At 48.9% G+C, this 25,420-nt stretch overlaps 2 protein-coding genes across 7 annotated transcripts in view; both read left to right on the top strand.

The window, feature by feature from the left end:
* The first annotated feature begins 709 nt into the window (after positions 1–709).
* Positions 710–25,420, top strand: part of KMT5B (lysine methyltransferase 5B) — a 53,575-nt gene continuing 28,864 nt past the window's right edge. For 2 of the 6 annotated variants that reach the window (XM_044260046.1, XM_044260053.1), the window contains exon 1: positions 20,284–20,519. In XM_044260046.1, coding sequence (XP_044115981.1) covers positions 20,360–20,519 — 160 coding nt within the window. In that variant the 5' untranslated portion in view covers positions 20,284–20,359. Of the gene's footprint in view, positions 729–1,409; positions 1,506–1,681; positions 1,783–2,214; positions 2,377–20,283; positions 20,520–25,420 lie in introns of those variants that run through there. The other 4 variants (XM_044260050.1, XM_044260047.1, XM_044260048.1 and 1 more) reach the window with 4 other exon arrangements.
* Positions 23,416–23,946, top strand: LOC122913280 (40S ribosomal protein S24-like). Its single transcript, XM_044260054.1, has one exon. The coding sequence runs from the start codon at positions 23,436–23,438 to the stop codon at positions 23,826–23,828; it is 393 nt and encodes a 130-aa protein (XP_044115989.1). The 5' UTR covers positions 23,416–23,435; the 3' UTR covers positions 23,829–23,946.

A 25,420-nucleotide genomic window follows, 5' to 3' on the forward strand; every position in this document is an offset into this window, starting at 1 on the left:
TCCATCTATCCACGAGGCCCTCTAGCCCGTAGGAGCCTTTTCCCAGCTCTCCTCTCCCCTTCCCTCCCCTTCCCACCAGCACTTTGCACTTACTGGTTCCACATTTCCTAACCACCCCTTTCCCCTAACATACTGCAACCTACCCTTCCTGTCTCCACTGCCCAAGGGGACACCTTCAGGCACCATCTCGGTGCCTCTGCCATCGTTGGCAACTTAACTTCTGCGGGTCTTCATTTCTCACCCGGGGAACTGGATGAGGGCTCTGGCTCAAGTCCCGACTCGCTGTCCTGGGGGTCACCCAACCTGCCTCAGTTTCCCTACGTGTGAGGAAGAACCACAACGGTCCTCACCTCCTGGGGGTGGTTGTGAAGAGTCGATGAGATCCGGCACCAAAACGCTGAGAACGGTGCCCACCGTCCAATACAGACTGTCCACACGTTACTCTCATTACTGATACTCTGTAGCCATTGTTATCAGGCTGCAGGACCCAAAGGGCGGCGCTTCGCACGCTTCGCCCTCTTCCCACAGCTCAGCGCCTGGAGCGTGCCGGACCCTGGGCATCTTCCGCACCTGCCCCAGGTCCGGGACGGGGGTGCGGCCGCAGCTCGGGCGCGGGCACTGCCCAACGAGGGAGGGAAGCGGAAGTAGCCCTGGTTCTCGGAGAGGCCGGCAGGCACACAGTAGGTGCTCAGGGGACGGCCGGCTGACACCGGGGAGCCAGTGGCCCGGTGAGTGCGCGCTCGCTGCCCCCTCCCTCCTCCCTCCGGGCGGGCGGCCCACACGGTAAGGGTGGATCCGCGCCCGACGACACCCACTCCCACAACAAAGACGCTCGCCTCCGTGGAGGCCGCCTCCCCTCGGGGCCGCCGGCACACGCAGCGGCCGAGGGGCCCGCGCGTCCCCCGGCGCTGCCCCTAGCCCAGGGTCGGGAGCCGTCCCCCGCGGGTGCAACTGCGCCCAGGAGCCGTCCGGAGCCGGGGAGGCGCCCGAGGGGCGCGCAGCGACGCCGCCTCCAGCCGCGATTTAAAGGGCAGCGAGGGGCGGAGGGATCCCTGCCGACCCTCAGCACGGATCCCTCCGCCGCGGGCGACGCGAGGCGACGGCCCCTCACGGCTCTTTCGGCTCTCCCCAAATTCGCTTTTTGTCCCTCCGCCGCCGCGAGCACCCAGCGAGGAACTCGTTTCTTTTCCGTGTTTCTCCGCCTCCCCCGCTCCCCCCCTCCGCGCGTCCCGTAAAAGCAACAGAGGCGGCAGGGGTGGCGCGAGCCGGCTGGTGTCCCTCCGCCCGGCCGAGGGCACTCCTTTTCGTGTCCTTCCACCGTTCCCGGGCGGCGTCCGGACGGCTCACCGGGGGCGGCGACGCGTCTGCGGCGCGGGAGGCGAGGCTCCGGGGCTATGAGGTGAGGGCGCTCGGACATCGGAGGCGGCGCGCGCGGCGCCAGGACCCGGGACGCGGACCCCCGGCGAAGGCGGCCTTGGGGACGCCGCGGCCGCGCGAGAGGCGAGGTGAGGCCGGGCGCGGGGACGCGGGGGCGCGGCGCGGTGGGGGCGGGGGGCTCCGGCCGCGGCTGGGACTTATTTCCCGACAGCGGATGGAGCGGGCGGTGCTGCGGCGGGCGCCGCCATCTTGGATTTTACTCTCCATTTTTCTCGGGAATTATTTTTTGGTGATTAATTTTTTGGGGGGCCGGGGAAGTGCCGCCCGGCAGCGCGGACCCCCCAGCGCAGCGGCCGGGCCGCGGGGCCGCGTTGCGCCCCGAGGAGCAGCGGGCGGCGCCCGGCGGTGAGCGGGGGGCGGGCGCGGCGCGGGCGTGCGGGGGCGCCGGGCGGCGGCGGCGGCGGCGGCGGGCTGGGGGCGGGCCGGCGGGAGCGGGGGCGCCGGGCCGGGCGGGGGCCGGGGGCCGGGGCGCGGGGGGGGGGGCGGCGGCCGGGGGAGGGGCGCGACGCGGCGGCGGCGGGCGGCGGCGGACGGCGGCGGCGGCGGCGGGGGCGCGGGCCTTGCAGTGGGCGCCGCCGCCGGAAGGGAGCGGTAGCGGCCACCGGGCAGCGCGGGGCCGGGAAGCGCCGGGGCGGCCCGCGGCCGCACGAGGGGAGCAGCCCCGCCGCTCGCGATTGGGGGACTCTGTTTTCCCTCTTCTCCAATGGGCAGCCGTGATCGGGCTCGCCCAATCTGCTACCTCTGCCGCGCTCCGCTTCGGCTTGTTTTTGTTTGGGCTCGAGCCTCGTTCCAGGTCTCCTCCGGGGCCCGTCCCGCACCCTCCCCGTCCCTCCCCTGACAGCGGCGCCGGCCTCGGGCCGCGGCTCGCCTCCCGCGCCCCGGGTCCCCTCGGTCCCCGCCGTCCCGCAGAGTGGCGGTCGTCCGTCTGCACGCCCGGAGGTGATGGGGATCGGCGTCGCTCCCACCTGAGGGGGGTGGGGACCGTGTTTTCGTGGCGACCGCGGGATCCGGCTTGCGAGATTGGTGTAGAAGCGCGTTGGACCGGAGGAAGCGGCTCTCTTTCTGTCGCCGGGCTCCTTTGACCCGGTTCAGGAGCTGTCGCTTCCGATCCCGCGAGTGGGGAAACTGGGGTTACTAAGGAGTGAACGTGTGTTCCTTAAAGAGGATTTTTTAGAAAAGTGGAATTCGGCCTCGCGGGGAGGTCTTATGTAGAGTAGCGGGCGGATGAACTGGTCGGTCGTGATTGTGACTTTGCATCAGGTCCGTTTTACACTTTGACACTTAAGCTACTTTAAACTTTGTCAAAGTGTGACTAAACGTGGTCGGAAGGCGGCCGTAGGATCGTCAGAGGAAGCAGTTGCCGGCTGGAGCTTTTTCCTGTCGTTTTTGACACGGAGAACACGGCTGTCAGTTCTGATGACTAGTTGTAGAAGCATAAGTGTTTCGGAAAGGGCGGGGAGAAATCATTTTTGTCTGAAATAGTCGTGGGTAACTTGTATATATTGAAATGACACGTACGTAAAGAGTTACTTGCTGTGGATACAAGTTTACTTTGTAGCCGAACGTTTGGCAACTTGAAACACAGGTGTGGCCCCGTCCGGGTCGGAGCTCCCTATATTCGCAGAGTAAAGTCCACAGACGCTTTAATCCCAGCATGTGGGGAAACTCCCGGCCCATTTTCCAGTTCGTACTCTTTAAGCATTATACGTTCTACTCTCCCTTTCCCAGGCTGTAATGCAACGAGCTTCCCATGCCTGGCGCCGTTTGTCCGCATTCCTAGCCCGGCTCTGCCCCCTGCCCGCCCCCCCCACCCCCCACCCCATCCGTCAGAAAGGTCCAGTGAGAAAGTTCTCTGCAAAGACTGGCCCACTCTGGAGGACCACACTTCCTCTGCGTTCCCTGAACAGTGGTTACTTGGCATTTTATTTGGTTATTTGCCTGTCCCTTCAGGTTTTTTGTGAACCAGCGGTTGGGTTATTACTTACTTCCTCTGCCTTGCGCAGGTGCCAAGTAGGTGCTTAGTAGGCATTTGATGAAAGTGAATTTGTTAATCTCCAGGTTACAGAGCTTCAAAGCTTGTATTTAGTTTTTTGAAATATGTCCTTTCTGATGTTATTTTAAAACATGGTTGTTATTCACAAAGCAACTTAGTTTGAGAGTAAAAGGATTATTATGGATACTTAGTCTTCCAGAGAGGAGGGCTCAATTTTGTACCCATGAACTTTGAAACCAGACTCTTTCAAAGTCATTTCCAAGTGCTCTCTTGCTGTTCATCATTGTTCATCTGTCTTATCAGACGCACACTGAACTGCTTTCTGTCCTTGAACCAGATACCGGTGGGCTTACTGGGGCGGGCTGGGGTGGGATGGAAGGTTGGGGTTTATAGCAGAATATGATGTGAAGGAAGTGGTCACAGGTTGTTCGTGTTTTCGAGCATAGCGTTTTGTGGGTGGAGATGTTAATGTGTTACTTTTCCTTTGTGTCATATAAATCTGGGATCGATTCTGACTTTTCTCTATGTAGGAAATGAGTATGTGGCCCAGTTGTGTTGCAAAGATATGTGTGCCATCTGAACAGCTCCTTGTCCCCAGGAATGTCCTTCCCATGGCTTGGGAGAGCAAATCCATTCCGATAAACCATGTGGATTCCATTGTTTTATACTCTTGCGTGCCATATATTAGCTTTACTTTTTCTGCACTCACCGGAATCCTTCTCAGTGGCGGAGGAGTTGCAGGACTCTGTTATATGTTAGCCTTAGAACACTGTAATTGTTGAGTTTTCCACACCGGGATCCTATGTCCTTGCTCTACCATGATCCAGTCCTGGTTACACAGACACACTAAGTAAATGGTGTAGTTCTAGCTCAGATACAGCTGTATGCAGTAGAAAGATGTTTTCTATATAGGATGTAACTGAATTTTTTAGTCTGATTTTTAGTTACTCTTTATTTTGGGAGCAAAAACTTATTTAACTGATATATCTTGGTTTAGGAAATGGGTTTAATTGCTATAAGAAGCACAAGCTCAAATTATTACGAAATAAAATTAAAACTAGCTAATGCACTTTAAATTGTAATCATTAGGGTGTCCTAAGCATTAGAACACAATGATTTGAAAAGTAATTTCTTGCATAGACTGCCAACTTTGAACTCATAAAACTACTTTCTGTTTGGAGCTCTTAAGTTTGAAATATGAGTTAAGCCCTGAAGTTTTAATGGCTGAGTTCCATTGAACATGCTGTACGAGGAAGGGGTCCTAGCGAACAGTAGGGAGTGAGTATCTTAGGTCTTTGTCTAAAGGATTTTTTTTTTTAAAGATTTTATTCACTTATTTGACACAGAGAGAGAGAGATCACAAGTAGGCAGAGAGAGAAGGAAGCAGGCTCACTGCTGAGCAGAGAGCCCGATGTAGGGCTCGATCCCAGGACCCTGAGATCATGACCTGAGCCGAAGGCAGAGGCTTAACCCACTGAGCCACCCAGGTGCCCCTAAAGGATTTTTAATGGAAAAGTTAACAGCTTTCTTTAAATTCTTTCTACCAGCTCTACATCATCCCCCACTCCCAGTCTCTACAACTCTGTTTTTACTTTAGTTATTACTGTAGACTCTTTTTCCCTCCATAATTTGTTGTTTCCTAGAAGGGTTGGCTGAGAGGAAAGGTCATGCCTGACTGGTGTCTATCCCAGAACTGATTAATGTGATCTGAGTTTCTTTTTGTCCTACTCAAATAAAAGAAAGCATTTGTCATTTACAAACATATTTTGATTCAACAGATGTATTCCTAAAATTTAGTCTTGCATATCTTAATTTATTTGCATTATAGGATTTTACTATTTTAAAGGAATGCCATGGTAAGAATCCATCTGTATAGGAAAGACCCATAATCTTACTTTTGTAAAGCCATATTAATGCCTAATGTTAGGTTTAAAAAACAAAACAAAATAAAACGCTTTTTCTTTTGACACCCTGTATTGGAGACCGTTAGAGTGGATGTATTATCTTTATAGAGCTGGTGAGGGAACCAGGAACCATTTGCATTCTAAAATATTCTCATGGGTGCCTGGGTGGCTCAGTGGGTTGGAGCCTCTCCCTTCGGCTCAGGTCATGATCCCAGGGTCCTGGGATCAAGTCCGGCATCGGACTCTCTGTTCCTTGGGGAGCCTGCTTCCTCCTCTCTCTCTGACTGCCTCTCTGCCTACTTGTGATCTCTGTCTATCAAATAAATAAATAAAATCTTAAAAAAAATAAAATACTCTTACAAAAGAAGAAAAGAAGTCACTGATTTCCATAGCCATCGAAGCTCAAAATTACGTTTTGCATCCATCACGCCAAAGGGTTCCTGGGACCAGTTCAGTCACTCACTGCCTCTGGCTCCCACCTCTGGCAGCCAGATCTGGGGCTGTCTGATGTCTGTGTGAGACAAACTTAAACCACACAGGGTTGTATGCAATTATGACTACTTAACCTATAATTCTGGAGTTTGATGAAGGACCATTGGAGTAAGAATCAATACCTGGGTTTCAGTCCGCTCTGTCATTATTTATATAAGACATGGGGCCAAGCCTCAGCTTCTACAACTGAACTTTAATCTCAGAGATCACTTCCAATTCTGAATTCTATTTTATCATTTACACTTAATCGCCACCGTGTTTTCTTATTTCTAAGAACTATTTTAATATTTTTATATCCTTCTAATACATGATTCATCTGTGTATCCTAGGTGGTTTTTCCTCCCTTTTTCTGAGTTGATGCTGTAGCTTACAGTCCATTGGGTTTTAGAATCGAGAGGCCAGAGTATATTCATGGCCCCAAAGCTCGAGGGCTCCTGCTTCTGGATGGCTCCTCTTCATGACTTGCTTCTCTACTAGATGTCTCTGTTTTCTGTATGAATAAAGGTGCGCTAAGGAGAAAGTAGATAAACCTAGGGAGCATTCCCTGCTGAGAAGCTTTTTTATTTAGGGGTGATGCACGTATCAAGTGGCTCAGGTGTTGGAGTAAACCCCAGACTTGAGTTTGAACACTGGGTTTTAGACCCGGCCTTACCACTGAATAGCAGTTTGACTTCAGGAAAGCAACTTTATTCCTGAGCCATAGCCATCTCACGTGTAGTGATCATGCCTGTCTCCCTGACCTCGTAGGGTTGCCAAGCAGATGGACCCTCAGGGGTGTGTCGGGGTGAAACAAACACCTGTGTTTTCAACTTGAACATCTTGATCCGAACTCCTGCCGGGCAGATCTCTCACGGCACGGGCATTGCCTCTCAGGTCTCAGGCCGAAGGTCCCTTCTCTGAAGGGTCATTCTGCTTTCTACTCTGCATCCTTCTGCCCTCCTCTTCAGATAGCCAGTCATCACAGGCTTCCCTTTGGACACGCAAGATCTCCCACTCTAGTAGCCATGCCCGGTTTTCCTGAAAGCTGAAGCTCACCTGCGCCCTCTAGCGTTCCGTGGACGCAACAGTATTCCAGCACCACGAACAGTGCCCAGGGGCCCCGGGTAGGTTCCTGATGAATGTTGGAGTCTAGGTCTGCAGAATGATTCATTTCGTCTGTCCGATTTGTGGAACAAGGTTGCAGTAGCTGATACAGTGTAACGCTCTCTGGGGAGTATTTTTATTTTCAAGGAAATGCCTGTGTTGCATGACATTGAGGGATGTATGTTCTTAGCAAGAAAACCAACCTGCTGTTAGAAGATGGAGTTCCCCCCACTGAGGAGTAAAGGGGGGCCTGATCCTTCAGCCAGTGAACCAGTGGAGTCTGGGGCTGGAGAGACCATATGGAAACCTTCTCTTTTCTCCCTCAAAAGAGAAACAAAAGACCTCAGTCAGGGTCCAAGAGGGTTTAGACAAAGCCAGTTGCCTCAGAAAATATTTGTTTGATATAGATACCAGGAGTGTTTTTGACCCCACCCCACCCCACCCCCGCGCAAAAAAAGAGAGGGGTAGGGGTTTTTTTTTCTTTTTTTTTTCTATATTTGTGCTTTTATTTCTTTTCCCTGGTCATCGGTGTAAAGTCTGTTCCCACCTGGTTCTCTCTAACATTCTATTTGTTTCCTTTAAAGTTCTTATCAGAATTTGCAGTTTCATACCTATTGGGTTGTTTCTTTTCCCACACTCTCCTCTGAGACCCAAGAAATTAGGAACCAAGCAACTTTTGTTCTAGGGCCTTACTCTTCAAATATGGGCCAAAGTATGTTGAAAATTTTGTTTGTGTCGCTTTCTTCAGCGTGTCAGGAGTGTACAGGCTCTCCACTCAGCCTCGGCTTAATTTGTTTCTAATTCTATAAGGCTTGCTCTCGTTTGTAAAATGGGGATGATATTGTGTATATTACTGTACACGTGAGAGAACTCAGTATTTTTGTTTCATGTTAAGACATAGTTGAGTGTGCAGTGTGTGAGTAAGGGGCTGTGACAGGGGTAAATGGCCGGGTGCGCGTACAGGTGTTGGCGCAGTTCTGGGATGCTGGCGAGAGCCATAGCTTGGAAACGGTGTCTGGGATCTGGAGCTCGGAGCTTTTCTCTGTCGTGCCCGGGACTGCCAGGCCACCTCTGCCGTACCCAGTTCTCCACTCCTCTCTTGAGCAGACGTTTCCTTAGCTGTGTGTTGGACTTCACAGCACTTACCCGTCGGCAGGACCTCCGCCTCTCCGCGTGCCTGCCTCTTGCCCGACGTAGTTCCTTCCCTCTTCCCTCTCACCCCTTTTCCTTCCACTAACTGCCTGTGAGAAAGCCCATTTTTTCCCTTTGGGTTCGTGTCTTGGTAGCCTGTTATCTTGTCAGGAGGAGTGAATTAGTCTGCGCAGGCCAGGGATTCCTGAGCCTGGTTTTTGTTTTGTTGTGTTTTTTTAATCTAAGGTTTTTTGCTCTGCCGTTCTGTGATTCTCTGAATTGAGATGATGTGGAAATGCTTGGTAAACTGTAAAGTCCTTTTGTTAGTGTTGCTCTCTTCATGGCTCCCACTTTTTTCCTGAGTTCTGAGGTCTTCACCTGGGTTGTGAAAACCCCCACAATTCAGCACATTGAACCTTTCTCATCTTTCCTGCAAACCTGTTCTTTCTGTAGCTCAGTTTGTGGCATTGTAGTCTGCCCAGCTAGAGGCTTCTGGCCCCTCTGAATTAAATTCCTTTCTGTCCCTCACCACCTGAGTGGAATTTGTTACCAAGTCGCGCCGGCCTTCTCTTTGGAACCCCGGAGCTTCCCTCCCTCCCTCAGCCCTCCGCCCGCTGCTGCTGTTGCATTTGAGCTGCTCTCCGCCTCCAGCCGCATGCTTTTTCACCAGTAGGATCCTTTCTAGAGTACAAGTGAGCAAATTCTGCCTCCTTCCGTCTGATAATGGAGAGAAAAAAGTAGGTACTTGACAGGATTTGAGAATTAAATGGTAAATGAATGGAGGAACTATTACTTGTTGTTGCTTTGTAAGTGGAGTTACAGTGGGGCACCCAGCTGGTGCGGTCAGCGGAGTGCGGGACTCTTGAGCTCAGGGTTGTGAGTTCGAGCTTGATGCTGAGTGCAGGGATTCCTTAAAATTAAAAAAAAAAAAAGGGGGGAAGTTGCACTAAGAAAAAATACGTCTTACCAGAAATACAATGGGCTAACTTCCACTCTAACAAAATCTGTAATCTCCCTGGATGTTGGTATGTGAGGTTTGGTAGTTTGGTAGGATTTTAAATTCTACATTGACATTTTAAATTCGGCATTCTACATTGTTGCCGGAAGCCACATCCCTTCTCGTCAGGAGCAGTCAGAAAAGCAAAGCTGGTCTCGGGTCTCTCTCATAAAGTGGCACCCGAGTCCTTTTATTCTCTTGAAACTTTTTGGTGGAAATGGTGATGTGGTTGTTTTCTTGGGGGAGTTATGGTAGGATAAGGAATGGAGGGGAAGTTTCTACTTAATTGAAGTTTTGTGAACAATGTGTCAGCATATCTGACCTTCTGTTTCTACCTTCATCGCTTGAAAAGGGGCCGTTGGAGATCTTTATGAGCTCTTTCTGCTTGTTTGATCCGTGTGCCAAACCGAGGAGGTAGGCTGTATTTTCCTTTTACTTAGGAGGCATTTGTGAGGTTAAGTGACTTGTCCCTGGCTGCCGTGCTAGAGAGTAATGAATGGGGTCGGAGTGGAACCTACGTGCGTGGACTCCATCCCGAGCCCCATCCCGAGCCCCATGTGCCCTGCCTCCTGCCAGACTTAGTCTTGGACTCTGAGACCCAGCCCAAGAATTAACCTTTTGGAAATTTTTCCTCACCCAGGTCTTTGCCCAGTAAGAATGGATTTTTCTTTGTTCTGCTTACCTAGCGGCCTCTGAGGAACTGTAGGCTGTCCTTACAGACTTTGGACACTAGGTGGCATCTGTTTACAGAAAAGTAAAATGTGTGGGTCTGGGGGAGGAGTAACAAAAGAACATCCTTGGTTTTATTTATAGGCACTACTAGGTGGACACATGGATCAGATGTGGCGAGATGGGGACGCAGGTGGTTTGGTTTTGTTTTTGCAGAATTTGTCCCCAAAACCACATCAGCTAGAACCTTTAGTTTGGAAGACAATTGAAAACGCAAATCTTTCTTATATCAAATCTTTTGTTGTGATATATATTGGATGAAAATTGGATATTACTGGATAAATAGGGAACTGTGAATCAGTAGTTTCCGCCCTGAGGCAATTGGAGGGGGGCAGTCGATGACATGCCCAGTTGTGGATGAGCAGGCCTGTGTGCTGTAATGTCTGATCGAGGACTTACCCGTAGTACATGTTTTGCTGTTTCAGATGTTTTCCTAAGTGAAAAATCCTAACTAAGAGTTTTAGTTTTCATTCTTACTGTAAAATTTGTATGTTAATATAAAAATGTACAATCATGATACTTCTCCAGAAGGTCTTTGTTATCTGGGGTTAAAGCAGTTAAATGTGTGATTGAGATGCTGGCTTTACCTTCAGAATCCGTATAGCTCTCTCTGTAGCTGTGGTTCACACGTGCAGGTGAAGGGGGAAAATGATCTTTTTAAAAAGTATATTTAAAACAACTTTTCAGAGGTGTTGATGAGTTTTTCCTGCGATATGTTGGAGTTTTAATGTGTTTGGGGGACCCGGGGACTGTAGAGCATTCTCACTTTGGTTTACTTTGTCATGGTCTCTGTATTCGTTGCCTGTGGCTGCTCTGACAAGCTACCACGAAGCTGGTGGCCTCGCACAGCAGAGATGGATTCTCCGTTGGGCAGGCTCTAGGGTCACCACCATCTGCTGCGCTTGGCTAAAGTCAGGGTGTGGGAGGGCTCCCCCTGGAGGCCGTAGGAGAGAATCCATTCCTTGCCTCTGCCAGCTTCTGCTGTGGCGGTCTTTTGCCGGTGACCGATGACCGTGTCCCTGCAGTCCCCCCCCCTCCTCTGGGGTAATGGTGTCAAAGCTCCCTGTGCGCTCTCGTAAGGCCTCTTGTGATAGCATTTAGAGTCCACTCAGATAACCTGTGGCATCTCAACATCCGTAATTTAAATCACCTCCCCCAAGACCCTTTTCCTTACAAGCTGATAGTCGCAGATTCCAGATTAGGACCTGATATCCTTGAGGACTGATTTTCAGCCCACGGCATTCTCCTTGGGAGCAGTGAGCCCGCCCAGCGCAGCGTGACGAGCATCGCTGCCTCTCGCCGTCCTGTCAGCTTGGACAGGGGGAGCCGCTCTGAACCAGGTGCCGGCTGTGCTGGGTCAGGTGGGGCCTTACCACCTGCAGCAGCCTGGGGAGGCTGTCAGATTGGCTGAAGCAAAGTGCTTGCTGAGTTTGACTCTGTCAAAGCTGGAAAAGAAAGCAGAAACGATAGACGTCTAACTTCTCGAATAACTCTTACTTCTGACAGTACTTATAGGAGCAGATTGTCAGGTCACAGGTGTGACCGTGGATTCATGGTCGGCTCTGACAGATGGCGAGTGCGGAGCTGTCTTGTCGGAGGGCGTCACAGCCTTACTGTGTTGTGATGCGGGATGTTGATCACAGGTGTTTCTGGTAGCTTCGAGGGCTGCTCGTCTTGGCCTGATAGCATGAATTCCTGTTTCAGGGTCCCATGGAGCCTTGGATATGTGTTGATCATAGATGAGTTTGGAATAGCCATTGGTAAAGACTGATTTGTAATTCCCTGATAAATTATTGTAGAGCCCTTTTGTAACTTCAGATTTACGAGAAAGACCTAGTCCCCAGTTGGGTGTACATGTAGCGGCTCGGTTTGCCATCAGATGGGGGATGGATACGGATGGACCTGCGCTGTGTTGGGCCTTGTGCTAGGTTCCAGTGATCCAGAAGTGTGCCTTAGCCAGCACACGCGGCAGTGCGGAAGCCAAGTATTACCACGTAATCGCACGAAGAAGTACAGTTGTAATAAGCACCGTGAAAAAGCATGTAACAAGGCACTCTGTGGGATGAAGGACTGGGGTCGGGGGGGCCGCGCGCGAGGACTCCTTGCCAGCATCCCAGCACAAAGGCCCCGTGTAGGGAACTCGCCTAGCACACTCGCAGGACGGGGCTGGGTCTGGAGTCGGAGCTGGAGCGAGGGGGCGGGGACGGGACTGGGTCCGGCAGGCCCCTTCTAGGCACCGGCAAGGTAAGTTCTGTTAATGCTAGTTGGTAACAATTTCCAGATACTTGAGTTTTCGCTATTGCATGTAGGCCAGGAGTGTGAGCCTAGAATGGAAACTGGATTTTCACTTCACGGGTGGGACACCGTTGGCACGGACCCTAGCGTGTGTGCTCACTGCTGGACCAGTGTGGGTGCTTCTCTTCCTCTGCGGCGTCTGTGTTTGTCTTTTGTCTCCTCTTTGGATAGTGCTGGCTTTCATGTTATGTTCTTTGTGTTTGCTTCCTTGCGTTTATTTTAAATACAGCGCTCCGGGGGGTCTGGGACTGCAGCCCTTGAGCATCCGCGTCCGCAAGCATCAGAAATGTGGGGACCTAGTTCAGTGACGTGTGACTTCCCTGATGTTTGAATTACTGTATTTAAGGTTGTAGAAATTAGCTTTAACTTATATACATAAGAATGATGTGGAAGGATTTTTGTGCTGTTTTATTTTTCTTTAAAATTTTTCTTATAAAAGTAATACAGGCTCATTTTGAAAAGTTGAACCTTGTGAAAAAAAATTACTCATGATCTCATTCTCTAGAGATAATACTGTTACCCATTTGGTGTTTTGAATCATTTTCTCAGCATGTTGTAGCCGAATCACTTGCAAAGTGTTTGCTCTGCTTTTTCTTAGTGAAGTTTTTCCAAGTCCTCCAGCAAGCTAAAGCCTGCTTTAGTTAACAGCATGTGTTACCTTCTCAACCCCTTGGGACTTATTTCTTTGCCACTGGATAACTTCTCTAAGATAAACTGAGACAAGTTCCACTTGTAAGCCATTAGAAAATTCTTGGTTATATCACAGGAATTATATATATTAAATTCTTGATTCTTTTAGAATCCATGTTTTCATTTTTTGGATACAGTTTTAAAAGCCTGGTTTGTGTTTAAGACATTCAGCAGGAAATGTCCAAAAGCTACAACTAGGAAAGGACTGGAACCAGAGTTTTCGAATTGGGCATGAGCAGTTAAATCAAAAGTCACTGAACAGTTTATAATCCCCCACGTGTCACAAAGGGGCGGTGGAAGGAGAGAAGTTCGTTGACGTTTGTCGAGGATCTGTCACTGCTGGAAACGGTGCGGGCACTTGACAGGAACCAAGCACAGTTTCTATGAAACAACACTGTGCTTGCCTTTGAGAAAATTTCAAGTGTCAGCAGGTTTTTGTTTGGTGTTTTTTTTTTTTTCCCCCTAATTTACAAATAGTAAATTTTGGGGGTGGGAATTTTTTAAAATATTAATCCTGTTCCCCCAAAGACAAGGAATGCTGTTGGTGATTTGGAATGGGGGGGGGTGCATGCACGCATCTCCTACCTTAGTGGTATTATTATAGAAAAAGTTTCCTTTTTTTTTAAGTAATCTCTACACCTGGTGTGGGGTTCGAACTCATGCTCCACTGGTTGAACCAGCCAGGTGCCCCCAAAAGGTTTCCTCTTTAAATACAACTCTGAATCTTTAAATACTTTCTTCTTTAAGTGCAACTCTTAGTTTAGAGGTTTTCTTTTTTTCTTTTTTTTTTTTAAGATTAAATTTATTTATTTGACAGAGGGAGACATAACAGCAGCAAGAGAGGGAACACGCAAGGGGAGTGGGAAAGGGAGAAGCAGGCTTCCCGCTGAGCAGACAGCCCGATGCGGGGCTCGATCCCAGGACTCTGGAAGCATGACCTGAGCTGAAGGCAGACGCTCAACAACTGAACCACCAGGCGCCCCAGTTTAGTGGTTTTCAAGTACGTTTTGTGTTATCACAAATTGCCTGCCTTTTTAAAATTTATATTTGAAAGTAGAATCTGAAGTAGGTGCTTCCTTTCTCCCACCTGTTGGTCTGGTGAAGCCCCGTGAGGTGAATCCTCCTTTCCTGCTGACTTCAGAGTGGGGGAGCCTCGGGGGACTGGCACGGCCTGTCCCGGGGCGCTGGCGCGGCCGGGTGTCCTCAGAGCCCGCTTGCATCGTTCTTGTGGCCGCTCTAAGGGAGAGGGAGCAGAGCCTTGGCCGCGCCCTCAGGAGCTCTGCCCTGTTACACGCAGATGGTCTTACCACTCCGGTAGAAAACGATTCTTTTTTTTTTTTAAGATTATTTATTTGACAGAGAGAGATCACAAGTAGGAGAGAGGCAGGCAGAGAGAGAGAGAGGAGGAAGCAGGCTCCCCGCCGAGCAGAGAGCCCGATGCGGGACTCCATACCAGGGCCCTGGGGATCATGACCTGAGCCGAAGGCAGAGGCATTAATCCACGGAGCCACCCAGGCGCCCTGAAAACTATTCTTTTAAAAACTTTTTTTTAAAGATTTTATTTTATTTGAGAAAAAAACTTTTTTTTTTTTTTTCTTTTTTAAAAGAAAGATCCTTATAGGGACACCTGGGTGGCTCAGTTGGTTAAGCATCTGTCTTCAGCTCAGGTCATGATCCCAGAGTCCCGGGATTGAGCCCCGCATCATGCTCTCTGCTCAGCCGGGAGCCTGCTTCCCCCTCTCTCTCTGCCTGCCTCTCTGTCTACTTGTGATCTGTCAAATAAATAAATAAAATCTTAAAAAAAAAAAAAAGATCCTTATAAACTCTCTGAAGGCCTGCTGATCTCAAACTAACCGGTTCCCAACATCTCCAGCCTCTGCGTTTAATTTACATGTGTCCTTTCTGTCACGTGCAGTTTTATTCGCTCTTTTGAGACAAATGACCTAGAACTTAACTCTTTCTTTCTTTCTTTTTAAGATTTCATTTATTTATTTGAAGATTTATTTATTTATTTGTTTGACAGAGATCACAAGTAGGCAGAGAGGCAGGGGGAGAGAGAGGAGGAAGCAGGCTCCCTGCTGAGCCGAGAGCCTGACACGGGGCTTGATCCCAGGACCCTGAGATCATGACCTGAGCCCAAGGCAGAGGCTTAACCCACTGAGCCACCCAGGCGCCCCTCATTTATTTATTTGAGAGAGAGCATGAGAGGGGAGAAGGTCAGGGAGAAGCAGACTCCCTGTGTAGCTGGGAGTCTAATGCGGGACTCGATCCCAGGACTTTAGGATCATGACCTGAGCCGAAGGCAGTTGCTTAACCAACTGAGCCGCCCAGGCGTCCCCTTAAAACCCATTCTACTCATTATTCCTTACATTCCCCTCTGCCATCTGACTCTTCACCAAAAGCCCATGTTTCAAGACATCACGCCCATTTTAGAAGTTCTCAGTCGTTTCAGAGCGGGGCTTAGGATCGTCAGCGGCCCATCTTGTCCCTGAGCTTCAGCTCTTGCAAGAGAGTTTGGCCTTGCGAGCATCTGCAGCCGTGCCCAAGGGGGTCACTCCCTTTCTGAAGCTCTGATTCCTCATTTGCTCTTGCTTCTCCTCCTCCCTCCCTAGGTGCCCCTTCCAGTATCCTTTGCTGCTGGTTGCTCGTCTGGAGGGCTACCCCCTCTGTCCTTAGACTTCTGCCATCTGCCTCGTCTCATGTGCTCCAACCAGCCTGACCGGTACTCCGGGCCCTTGTATCCTGCGGCGCATTCGCCATCTCTGCTTGGTCTCTGCTGGGCATCTCACACGTGACCGAAGCCAAACTCCTGCACCCCAACCCCTCCCAAAACCCAAGCTTCCTGTAGTCTTTGCCGCCTCTGTGGAAAGCGTCCTTCAGTTCGGAAGCACATTAGACTCTTTCTTTCACAGATCTTGTCTGTCTTCGAACCTACCCTCGAACCTTCAGAAGAGATCTCGAACCCAGCTGCTTCCCGCCACCTTTCTATGCTGCTCCCAGCTCCCAGTATCCTCTGGTTCATGGCAGTAGCCTCTTAACTGGTGCTTTCTCTTATCTTCCCCAGTTACTAGTAGCAGCATTAGATCTGCCTTTTTCTTTTCTTTTCTTTTTTTTTTAAACATTTATTTGTGAGGTTTTCTCCAAATAGCGAGTAGCTAGCCTGGGCCTTTAAAGTAGTAACTTGGACCACATCATTCCTGCTTTCCGTCTTCCTGAGTGTTCATGCCCAAGTCTCAGCAGTGGCTTTGAGGCCCTCTGTTACACGTTCTAGCAGTCCGTCTGACCCTCCCTCATGCCCCTGCCCCGCTCACCCACCACAGCCACACTGGGCACCGGGCTGGTCCTCCGCACACCCACTGCTGCTCCCCCTCCCCGACTTTGTGCTTGCCCTTTGCTGGGGCATGTTATATTCTCCGTGGCTGCCTGGCTTCCCCCTCCCCCACACTACCTGGAGCACTCCTGGCTGCCTAGAAACTGCTCTATTTTCTCCAAGGTGCTTGCAGGGATTTGTTACTTCCTAGAGATTTCTTCATTAGAATATAAGCACATACGAGGGCAGAAACCTGTTTCTGTTCTTTGCTGTATGCTCAGGGCCTGGAACCGGAATATAGTAGACGTCTAATAATTTCCTAATGCTTTTACACACACGACCCTTGAATGCCCCCATGCAGTCAGAATTCCACGGACAACTTTTGACTTCTTAAAAACTCAGCTACTAACAGCCTCATGTTGACCGGAAGCCTTATAGACAAAGTAAATGGTTAATACAAATTTTGTATGTTGCATGTGTTGCATATTGCATTCTTACAGTAGTGTAAAGCTACAGAAGATGTTATTAAGGAAATCGGAGTGCCTGGGCGACTCAGTGGGTTAAAGCCTCTGCCTTCGGCTCAGGTCATGATCCCAGGGTCCTGGGATCGAGCCCCACATTGGGCTCTCTGCTCTGCGGGGAGCCTGCTTCCTCCTCTCTCTCTGCCTGCCTCTCTGCCTACTTGTGATTTCTGTCTGTCAAATAAATAAATAAAATCACAAGGAAGAGAAAATACATGTAAGTGCTGTACTGTGTTTATTTTAAAAAATTTGACAAAGAAGTGGACCCACAGAGTTCAAACCCATGTTGTTAAGTGTCAGTTGTACTGGGAAATCAGAACAAAGAGAGATTTGTAGTTGATGCCATTTAAAGAGTGGCCAGTACTCCTTTCTTGAAATTTTTTTCTGCCTGTTGTGGGATAAATTCCAGGTAATTTTTGCTCGTAAATATAGTTAGTGGCCGCTTAGCTCAGACACTATCAGCCAAGTCAAGACCACGGTGGTGTTTCTCTGTGAGCCGTCTGGTCCCGGCCAGAGAGACTGCGCCCTGGCTTCTGTTGGGAGTGGGGCCGCCGTGGGCATCGGGAAGCCTTTCGGCCTTGCTCGCCACCCAGTGTCCTCAGCTTCTGCTTCGCCGCGGTCTGTCCCAGCGTGGGCTGTGGCAGTGCTTGGAGCTCCATCTCCAGCTTCAGTGTGGACGCGTCCTTTCGGCGCGCGCTTGCCGGAGAGCCGCGCTCGGGCGGGCAGAACGATCGGTGCCCGGTTAGTGGATCTGTGTTCATTTTGAGCTAGAAATTTGTTTTCAAGCTTTTATTTATTTGAGAGAGAGAACACGAGCTGGAAGAGGGGCAGAGAGAGAGAAGCCGACTCCCCACTGAACCCGAGAAGGGCTGGATCCGAGGGCTCGGAGCCGAAGGCAGACCCTTCCCCGCCGGAGCCGCGCAGGCCCCCCTTGAGCCGGAAGCGCATAAGCCGCTCCCAAGTTTCCAGGTTTCACTAGAACTGGTTTTACAGGAAAATGCATTTGTGAACGTAAGTCCCGTTTTTGCCTTAATGACAGCCGCTGTTACCTGCGCAAGTGGGGCCTGTGGAGCCGCTGCTGAGGTGAACGCGGCCCCGCACGGCGCGCTCGCCCGGGAAGCTCAGCCGCGCGCTCTGACGACCGGCTGACCCCTGAGTATTGACGTCCAGCGCGGCAGTGTCGGTGACCGCGCTGCGGAGGACACGGAAGGTGACGCGTTTGCTCCGATTTGGGTAGATCATTAATCCTCGGTTGAGTTGAGACTGTGTGAATTGGAGTGGGTCTCGGGCTCTGTTGCATGAACTGGGCTGAGGTGCGCTGATTTATGGGCAAACTTTGCCTAATGCTCAGGGAAAAACTTAGGTCACTAGGTGTAATTTCCTCCGCTTAAAATTTTGGCGTCTGCCCTTTACCTTAACGGAGGATGGGGTGAACGAGTGAGCACCTGCGAGCGCTCGCTGTGCCGCGGGCTGGCGTCCGAACCCCAACCGGACCGCGGGCGGGGCTCCCTGAAGGTCAAGCTGCGGGGCTTCGTCTGGGCTTTCTGAGCAGGGGTGGTGGTTGGGATTCGGGATTCTCCGAGGAGAGATGACTTGCTCTTTCTTTTCTCTCCTAATTCTCTCTGAAGCCACGTTGCTCCTTTCTCCCACGTGCTTCTGTTTTATGTCTCAGCGCTGAAGGGTGTTAGGACTCCTGAGTCCGGAAAACACAGTCTTCCGCCACGCCCCATGCACTCTGGGTCCTAGGAGGGCGTTCTTGAGATGGACTTCCTCAAGAACCAACAGCGCTTTACCTCCTCCTTGTTCTTTTCCTCTGAAGGTGTGGAACTGGGGGGCGAAGCAGCAGGTGGAAGGGGCAGGTCGCGGGCAGGTTGCTGTCCTCAGTGGCTGCCATTCCTGCCGCGTCTGTGCCTGGCGGGGGGCGGGGCGGGGGCGCCACTTGCCGCCTTTAACAGAGAGGTGTCTGAGAAAGGAGAGGACTGAAGAGGTCAGGTTATAACTTTAGTGTTTTACAGTTTAAAACAAGGCAGAAATGAGTTCCGGGGAGCCTGGGTGGCTCCGTTGGGTAAGTGTCTGTTCTTGGTTTCAGCTCAGGTCATGAGGTCAGGGTCATGGGAATGAGCCCCGAGGTGAGCCCTGTGCTCAGCAGGGAGTCTGCTTTGGATCCCCTCTCTCTCGTCCCTCCTGCCATTTGTACACGTGCACATGCTTTCTAAAATAAATGAAGATTTTTTAAAAATGAATGTTTTGTATTTTTGTTTGGTATCATTAAAGGTATGACCAGGTGTACATTTCTAGAAGTACTTCAAGATAATGTATCATTTGTGTTTTTTGTGGTTGAAAAAAATAAGGGAAATTGGCCTTTGGGGTAGGAAGAGATCCTCAGGCAGCAGTGCTGGGTTCTCCTTACTCTGCCACGGTCAATGGTGTGGCCAGGGCATGGGACCTCTCCGCCTCTCTGGTGTCCCATCCGCCTGCAAATCGGAGGAGTTGTACTGGGACCTTAAAGCCCCTTTAGCTCCGAAGTTCTGTGTGTTTGCACTTTCTTATCCTGGAGCTCTTTTAGTTTGATTTACAATAAAACATAATTCCATAATGAGGCCATGCCACGGACATCCCTGTTCTCATTCCAGACCAGCAAAATGTAATCTGTTACACCCTTACTTCCAAAGGTTCTTATAAATCCCTCACTATCGAAATTATTCCCAATTTCAGCTAATTAAAATTCAGATGGTGAAGGATATCTCTATTTTAGCAAATACGGTTTCTCAATTTCTCTTGCTGTTGTAAAGGCAAACATTTCACGATGGGCAGTGCTTTGCTATTTAAGAGTGTCAGTCCCTGAAACACCTTGATGGTTGGCTTCAGATTAACAGCAAAAGACAAAACTGTTGTGTTCAAAACTGAACTTAGATACTTTTTCTTAAGCTCTCGGAACAGAAGAGAGAACAGTAGTTCTCGCACAGTTAACATACCGTTACCAAAGCATGTCATTTGGGCAGATTGCTGTGCTGTACCTAAGTCCCAGCATAACGAGGTGCAAAACGAACCTTCCTGGTGGCTGAGAGGGAATACTTGGAGCGTTTTCTCTTCACCGGTCTCTGAGCACAGCTCAGGCGTGCACGGCAGTGAGCTCCCTGCCCGCGGAGTCGGGGTGCTGGAGGCCTCAGCACGGCACTGGATGGCTTGGGGCGCCAAGTGGTCTTTAAAGAGTGGAAACTTTAGTTACTAAATTACCTCCCCTCCCCCACAAAAGGGCTTTGTTCTACACAGAGAGTTATGGGGTTCAGCCCTTGGCTGCCGCCTTCCTCGTGGCTGTCCCCATGCCTGTGGGCTCCTCTCTCTCCCTCTTGGCACTGTTGTGTGTCCCCACCCGTTCCTCAGTGAACTCTAGGGGGCGCTTGTTCTTGGAGACCTCGAGCGGCTCCATGGCACGCCTTGGATCGTGTCCACGCGGACTTGGTGTGCCGGGTCGGGCGCCCACGGTGGCTGAGGCTCGGCTGCTCCCGTCCTTCCCTCCTCGCAGCCCCAGCGGAGCAACCCCCCCCCAATCAAGGCCACGGGCGGGCGTGTCGGCTGCTGCTCCTCATGGCTCCCAGCACCGAAGCCGTCATGCCTTGTAGCTTTCTCAAGGGTCCCGGTAGTGTGGGCATCTGTGTATTTACCTCCCGGTTCTGTTTTCCATATTTTGTCTCTGTCAGGAGAGAACGTTGGAATTATTCTCTGAGCTATCTGAAGACAGCGACTCAATGCACCTGGGTCAGGCGGTCTGTGGGCATGAAGTGGTTGGGAGAATCCAAGAACATGGTGGTGAATGGCAGGAGGAGTGGAGGCAAGTTGTCTGATGACCATCAGCAGAGTCCGTCAAAGTTGCAGCACCCGGGCAAGGAGGCCACGAAGGCCGGCAGACACGCGGTTGAGAGGCGGTCAAGCAGATGTATGTACACAGCACAGCTGTCCTTCTTTCCCTGGTCATCTGGGCAGGCATTCTGTGCAGCTTGGAGTGTGTATTCTGACTTTCCCGAGCCCTTGTTCGTGTTCTCACAGTCAAAGTGGCGTGTTTTTACCCTTTCAGAGTTAAAACAGTTCTTAGCACCTGATGTGCGTACCTCTCGTGTAACGCTTAATATCGCTGTAGTTACGCTCTTAGATCCATGACCCAAGTTATATTTTGTAGAATGTGTACCTAAGTGCTCAATCTGTTCTGTAAAAAAATATTCAAGTGCTGCCACTGGATTTCCTGCGAGTTCAGACTGTATTTTTTACATCTGATGTAAGTGTAAGTATGTCTTTCTTTGAAAACTTAGCAATATGTCATCAAGTCCGCTGTGCAGGGGAAGTGGACTTTAGGGCACTGTCCCAAACTGTCACCATTGTTTCCATTTATACGGGCTGAACAGTCATTTATCCTGACACGGGAGTACCGGTGATGACGAGCGACTTTTGTACCTTGCTACCTCCAGGCTTACTGCCGAGAGTTCTGAGAGCAGGGAAGTGCCCCAGCATAAGCGTGCGCCTAAGTAGGCAGCTGGATGAAGGTATCCGAGGGGGTACAGCCATGGTAAGGAGGACAGCTTTCTCTGTTCCGGCTTCTCCCGAGGTTACGTTAGCCGCCTTCCAGGAGAGCCTCGTTTGCGTTGCCGCTGGCCTGTCCGGGGGCGAGCTGGGTTTGCCTGGGACCTGGAGCAGTTTCGGATACATCGCACCGGTTCTGACGGTGCCCTCCCTGCTGTCCGGACACTCATGCACTTCACTGGGCCTGGGCCGCCCCCAGTGCTTCCGTAGCAGTGCAGGTCACTGCGGCTGTGAAAACGAGGCAGAAAGCCCCACTTGGGATAGGAATTAGAGGGAGAGCCCAAAACTGAATACACGGACACCTGCTCACCCCGGAGCATGTGATGGGAACCTGAAGGAAGTGAGAGGTGTCGTGGCCCTAGCTAGTGGTATTGCCTCTGGTCAGTGGATGAGGCAACTTTTTTGGGTTACTTTTCTTTGTTTTGCTTTTTCAAATGGCTGTTGGCCTCATTAGTTTCATTGTTGGCTGTACATAATGACACAGAGAATGATCGTTACATATGCTACACTCTGCCAAGCGCAGACCGGTTCTGAGGACAGGCCGGGAAACCCCAGCGAGTGTGGAGATGGACAGCGTCATGCTGAATGTGACTACACAAGAGTGGTACAACGTGAGAGCCTAGAGTGAAGCAAAGTGGGGCTGTGCTCCATCCCCAGTAGCTACAGCGACTTCACCTGACAGCAGAACTGCAAGGTACGTGACGCAGCAGCGGACAAAACTGAAGGGAGAAATAGAGAATTCAGCAGTAATATGACTTCAGCTTTCACTAATGAATTGAACAACCAGGCCAAAGACCAACGGGGAAGGAAGACTGAAACAGTACCCTAAACGAGTTCTTCCTGACAGGCAGCTGTGTCACGGGCCACACGGTGAGCAGAACACATGTCCTTCTTCGGTGTACATGGAATGTTCTTCAGAGTCGGCCATAGGTTGGGCCATGCAACAAGCCTCAATAAATGTTGGAGGATTGGAATCACACAGTGTATATTCTCTGATTACAGTGGAGTAAAGTTAGAAACAAATAACAGAAATTTGAGAAAATTACAGCAATTTGAGAATTTAAACAACACACTCCTAAATAACCAATGAATTAAAGGGGAAATCCAGGAGAAATGAGAAAGTACTTCAAGATGATTGAAAACGAAGATACAACATACTAAAACTTACAGGATGCAGCTAAGGCAGTGTCTAGAAGGAAATTTATAGTTGTGAACACCTGTATTAAAAAAAGAAGAAAGATAACTCTTCATCAGTAACCTAACTTCTTACTTAAAACAGCAGAAAAAGCAGAGAATACTAAACCCAAAGCAAGCAGGAGGAAGGGGATAATAGAGTAGAAGTTTACAAAGTAGGGAAGTAGAGAGACCGCAGAAAATCAGCAAAGCTAAAGGTTGAGTCTTTGAAAAGAGAAGAGGATCACCAAAATTAGCAAATCTTTACCCAAGACTAGCCAAGAAAAAGAGAAGACTCGAGAAAGAAAGCGGTGACATTACTACTGGCTCACAGGAATAAAAAAGGTTACAACTCAGTATTCTGAACACCTGGATACCAGCACATGAGGTAACTTAGATGAAATGAACATAGAAGGTAACAAACTACCAATACTGATTGAAGAAGAAATACAAAATGTGAATAAACCTGTAGCAGGTAAAGAGGTTGAATTCGTAATTTGTTAAAAAAAAAAAAAATACTAAGAAAATTGTGGGCCTGGATGGCTCTGTTGGTGAATACTGGCAGATATTTAAAGAAGAATTAACCCCAGTTCTTCACACACTGATCCTAAATACAGAAGGGAAGTGAGCAGTTCCTCATTGTATGAGCACTATTATTCTGCCACCAAGACCAAAGGTATCACAAAAAATACCAGAAAAACAACAGACCAATTGATTTCTAATAAATGTGGATACAAAATCCTTACTAAAATAGTAAGAAACCAAATCCAGCAAGAAGTGGGAAGGGTTCTATAGCACAGGCAAGTGGGAATTATCCCAGGAATGCAAAGTTGACTTAATATCTGAAAATTAATGTAATACTACCATATCAGTAATATGAAGGACAAAAACCATATGATCATTCCAGTAGATGCAGAAAAAGCATTTGACAGAATTCAGCAACACCCTTCCAGGGTAAAAACACTCGACAAACCAGGGATAGAATAAGTAATTCTTCAACCCGGTGAAGAATGTCTACAAAAACCCACAGCTGATGTCCTGTTTAATGGTGAAAGATTAAATGCTTTTCCCTTAAGATCAGGGCTAAGACGGCTGGGCGGCCATCATGAACGACACAGTAACTATCCGGACCAGGAAGTTCATGACCAACCGACTGCTTCAGCGCAAACAAATGGTTATTGATGTCCTTCATCCTGGAAAGGCAACAGTACCTAAGACAGAAATTCGGGAAAAACTAGCCAAAATGTACAAGACCACACCAGATGTCATATTTGTATTTGGATTCAGAACCCATTTTGGTGGTGGCAAGACAACTGGCTTTGGCATGATTTATGATTCCTTGGATTATGCAAAGAAAAATGAACCCAAACATAGACTTGCAAGACATGGTCTGTATGAGAAGAAAAAGACCTCAAGAAAACAGCGAAAAGAACGCAAGAACAGAATGAAGAAAGTCAGGGGGACTGCAAAAGCCAATGTTGGTGCTGGCAAAAAGTGAGCTGGAGATTGGACAACAGAAGGAGTAAAGATGCTGCAGTGGCTTTATCTGTGGTGATTGTGCAGATTTTTCATGAGAGGATTAATAAACTAAGAATGTTAATGTGAAAAAAAAAAAAGATCAGGGCTAAGACAAGAATATCTGTTCTCGTCACTTCTGTTCAGCATTGTGCTAGAGGTTCTAACCACAGCACTTAGGCAAGAAAATTAAAAGGCATCCAGATTGGAAAGGAAGAAGTAAAATAATCTGTTTGCAGATGACATGACTGTGTGTATAAAAAATTCTAAGGAATCCACTTAAAACTGTTAGAACTGATAAATGAGTTTAGCAGGATAGAATCAGGATGCAGACAATAAAAGTATAAAATTTATATTCTGAAAACTACAAGTCATTGTTGAGAGAAATTTAAAAAGACCTAACTAAATGGAAAGACATCCCATGTTCATTGATTAGAAAACTTGGTATTGTTACGATGGCAGTACTCCCCCCCAAGTGATCTACAGATTGAACTGTCAAAATCTCAGTTGGCGCCTTTGCAGAGAAATTGGCAAGCCAGTCCTGAAATCCTTGTGGAAATTCAGGGGACCCAGAGTAGCCAAAACATCTTGAAAAAGAACAAAGATGGCACACCTACACTTCTCATTTTCAAAACTTGCTGCAGAACTGCAGTGTTATTATATTGGTATGTGGCTAGACATATATCCATGGAATAGAATCCAGAATCTGGAAATAAACCCTCACATTTGCAATCAGTTGATTTTCAACAAGCATACCAAGAAAATTAATTGAGGAAAGAATGGTCTTTCAATAAATGATGCTGAAAAACTGGGTATCTACATGCAAAAGGATGAAGCTGGACCCAACTTCACACTGTGTGTGAGAAATTAATCAAAATGGACCAAAGACCTGAAGTATAAAATTCCTAGAGAATATAAGCACATATTTTCATGACTTCGGATTAGGCAGTGGTTTTTTAGGACACTAAAAGCACAAGGAACAAAAGGAAAAATAAAGATAAATGGAAATGCATTAAAGTTACGGACTTTTGTGCTCTAAGGGATAACCTTAAGACCATGAAAAGACAACTCACAGTATGGGAGGGAAAGAAATTTTCTTTTCATATCCTGTGTTTGATAAAGGACTGGCATTTAGAATATACAAAGAACTCTTACAAGTCAGCAGGAAAAGACAAACTCCAATTCAGAATGAGCAAGGGAATCTGCATAGATATTTCTCCAAAGATACACAAATGGCCAGTACGTGAAAAGATGCTTGAAATCATTAGTCATCCGAGAAATGCAAATCAAAACCACAAGATACCTCTTCACAGCCGCCAGAATGTGTCAAACTAAAAGGACAGATAGTAGCGGATGTTGGTGATGATGTGGAGAATTTAGGAATCGTCATACACTGCTGGTGGAATGTAAAATTGTGCAGCCACTTAGGAAAAGTCTGGCAGATTTCTTAGAAGGTTAAACACAGAGTTACCATATGACCTAGCACTTCCACTCCTAGGTGTGTGCCTAAGAGAATGGAAAATACAGGTCTACACAGAGACTTTTACATGAGTGTTCATAGGAACATTATTCATA

The sequence above is a fragment of the Neovison vison genome, chromosome 7 (genome assembly GCF_020171115.1).
Source record: "Neovison vison isolate M4711 chromosome 7, ASM_NN_V1, whole genome shotgun sequence".
NCBI classification, from domain to species: Eukaryota; Metazoa; Chordata; class Mammalia; order Carnivora; family Mustelidae; genus Neogale; species Neogale vison.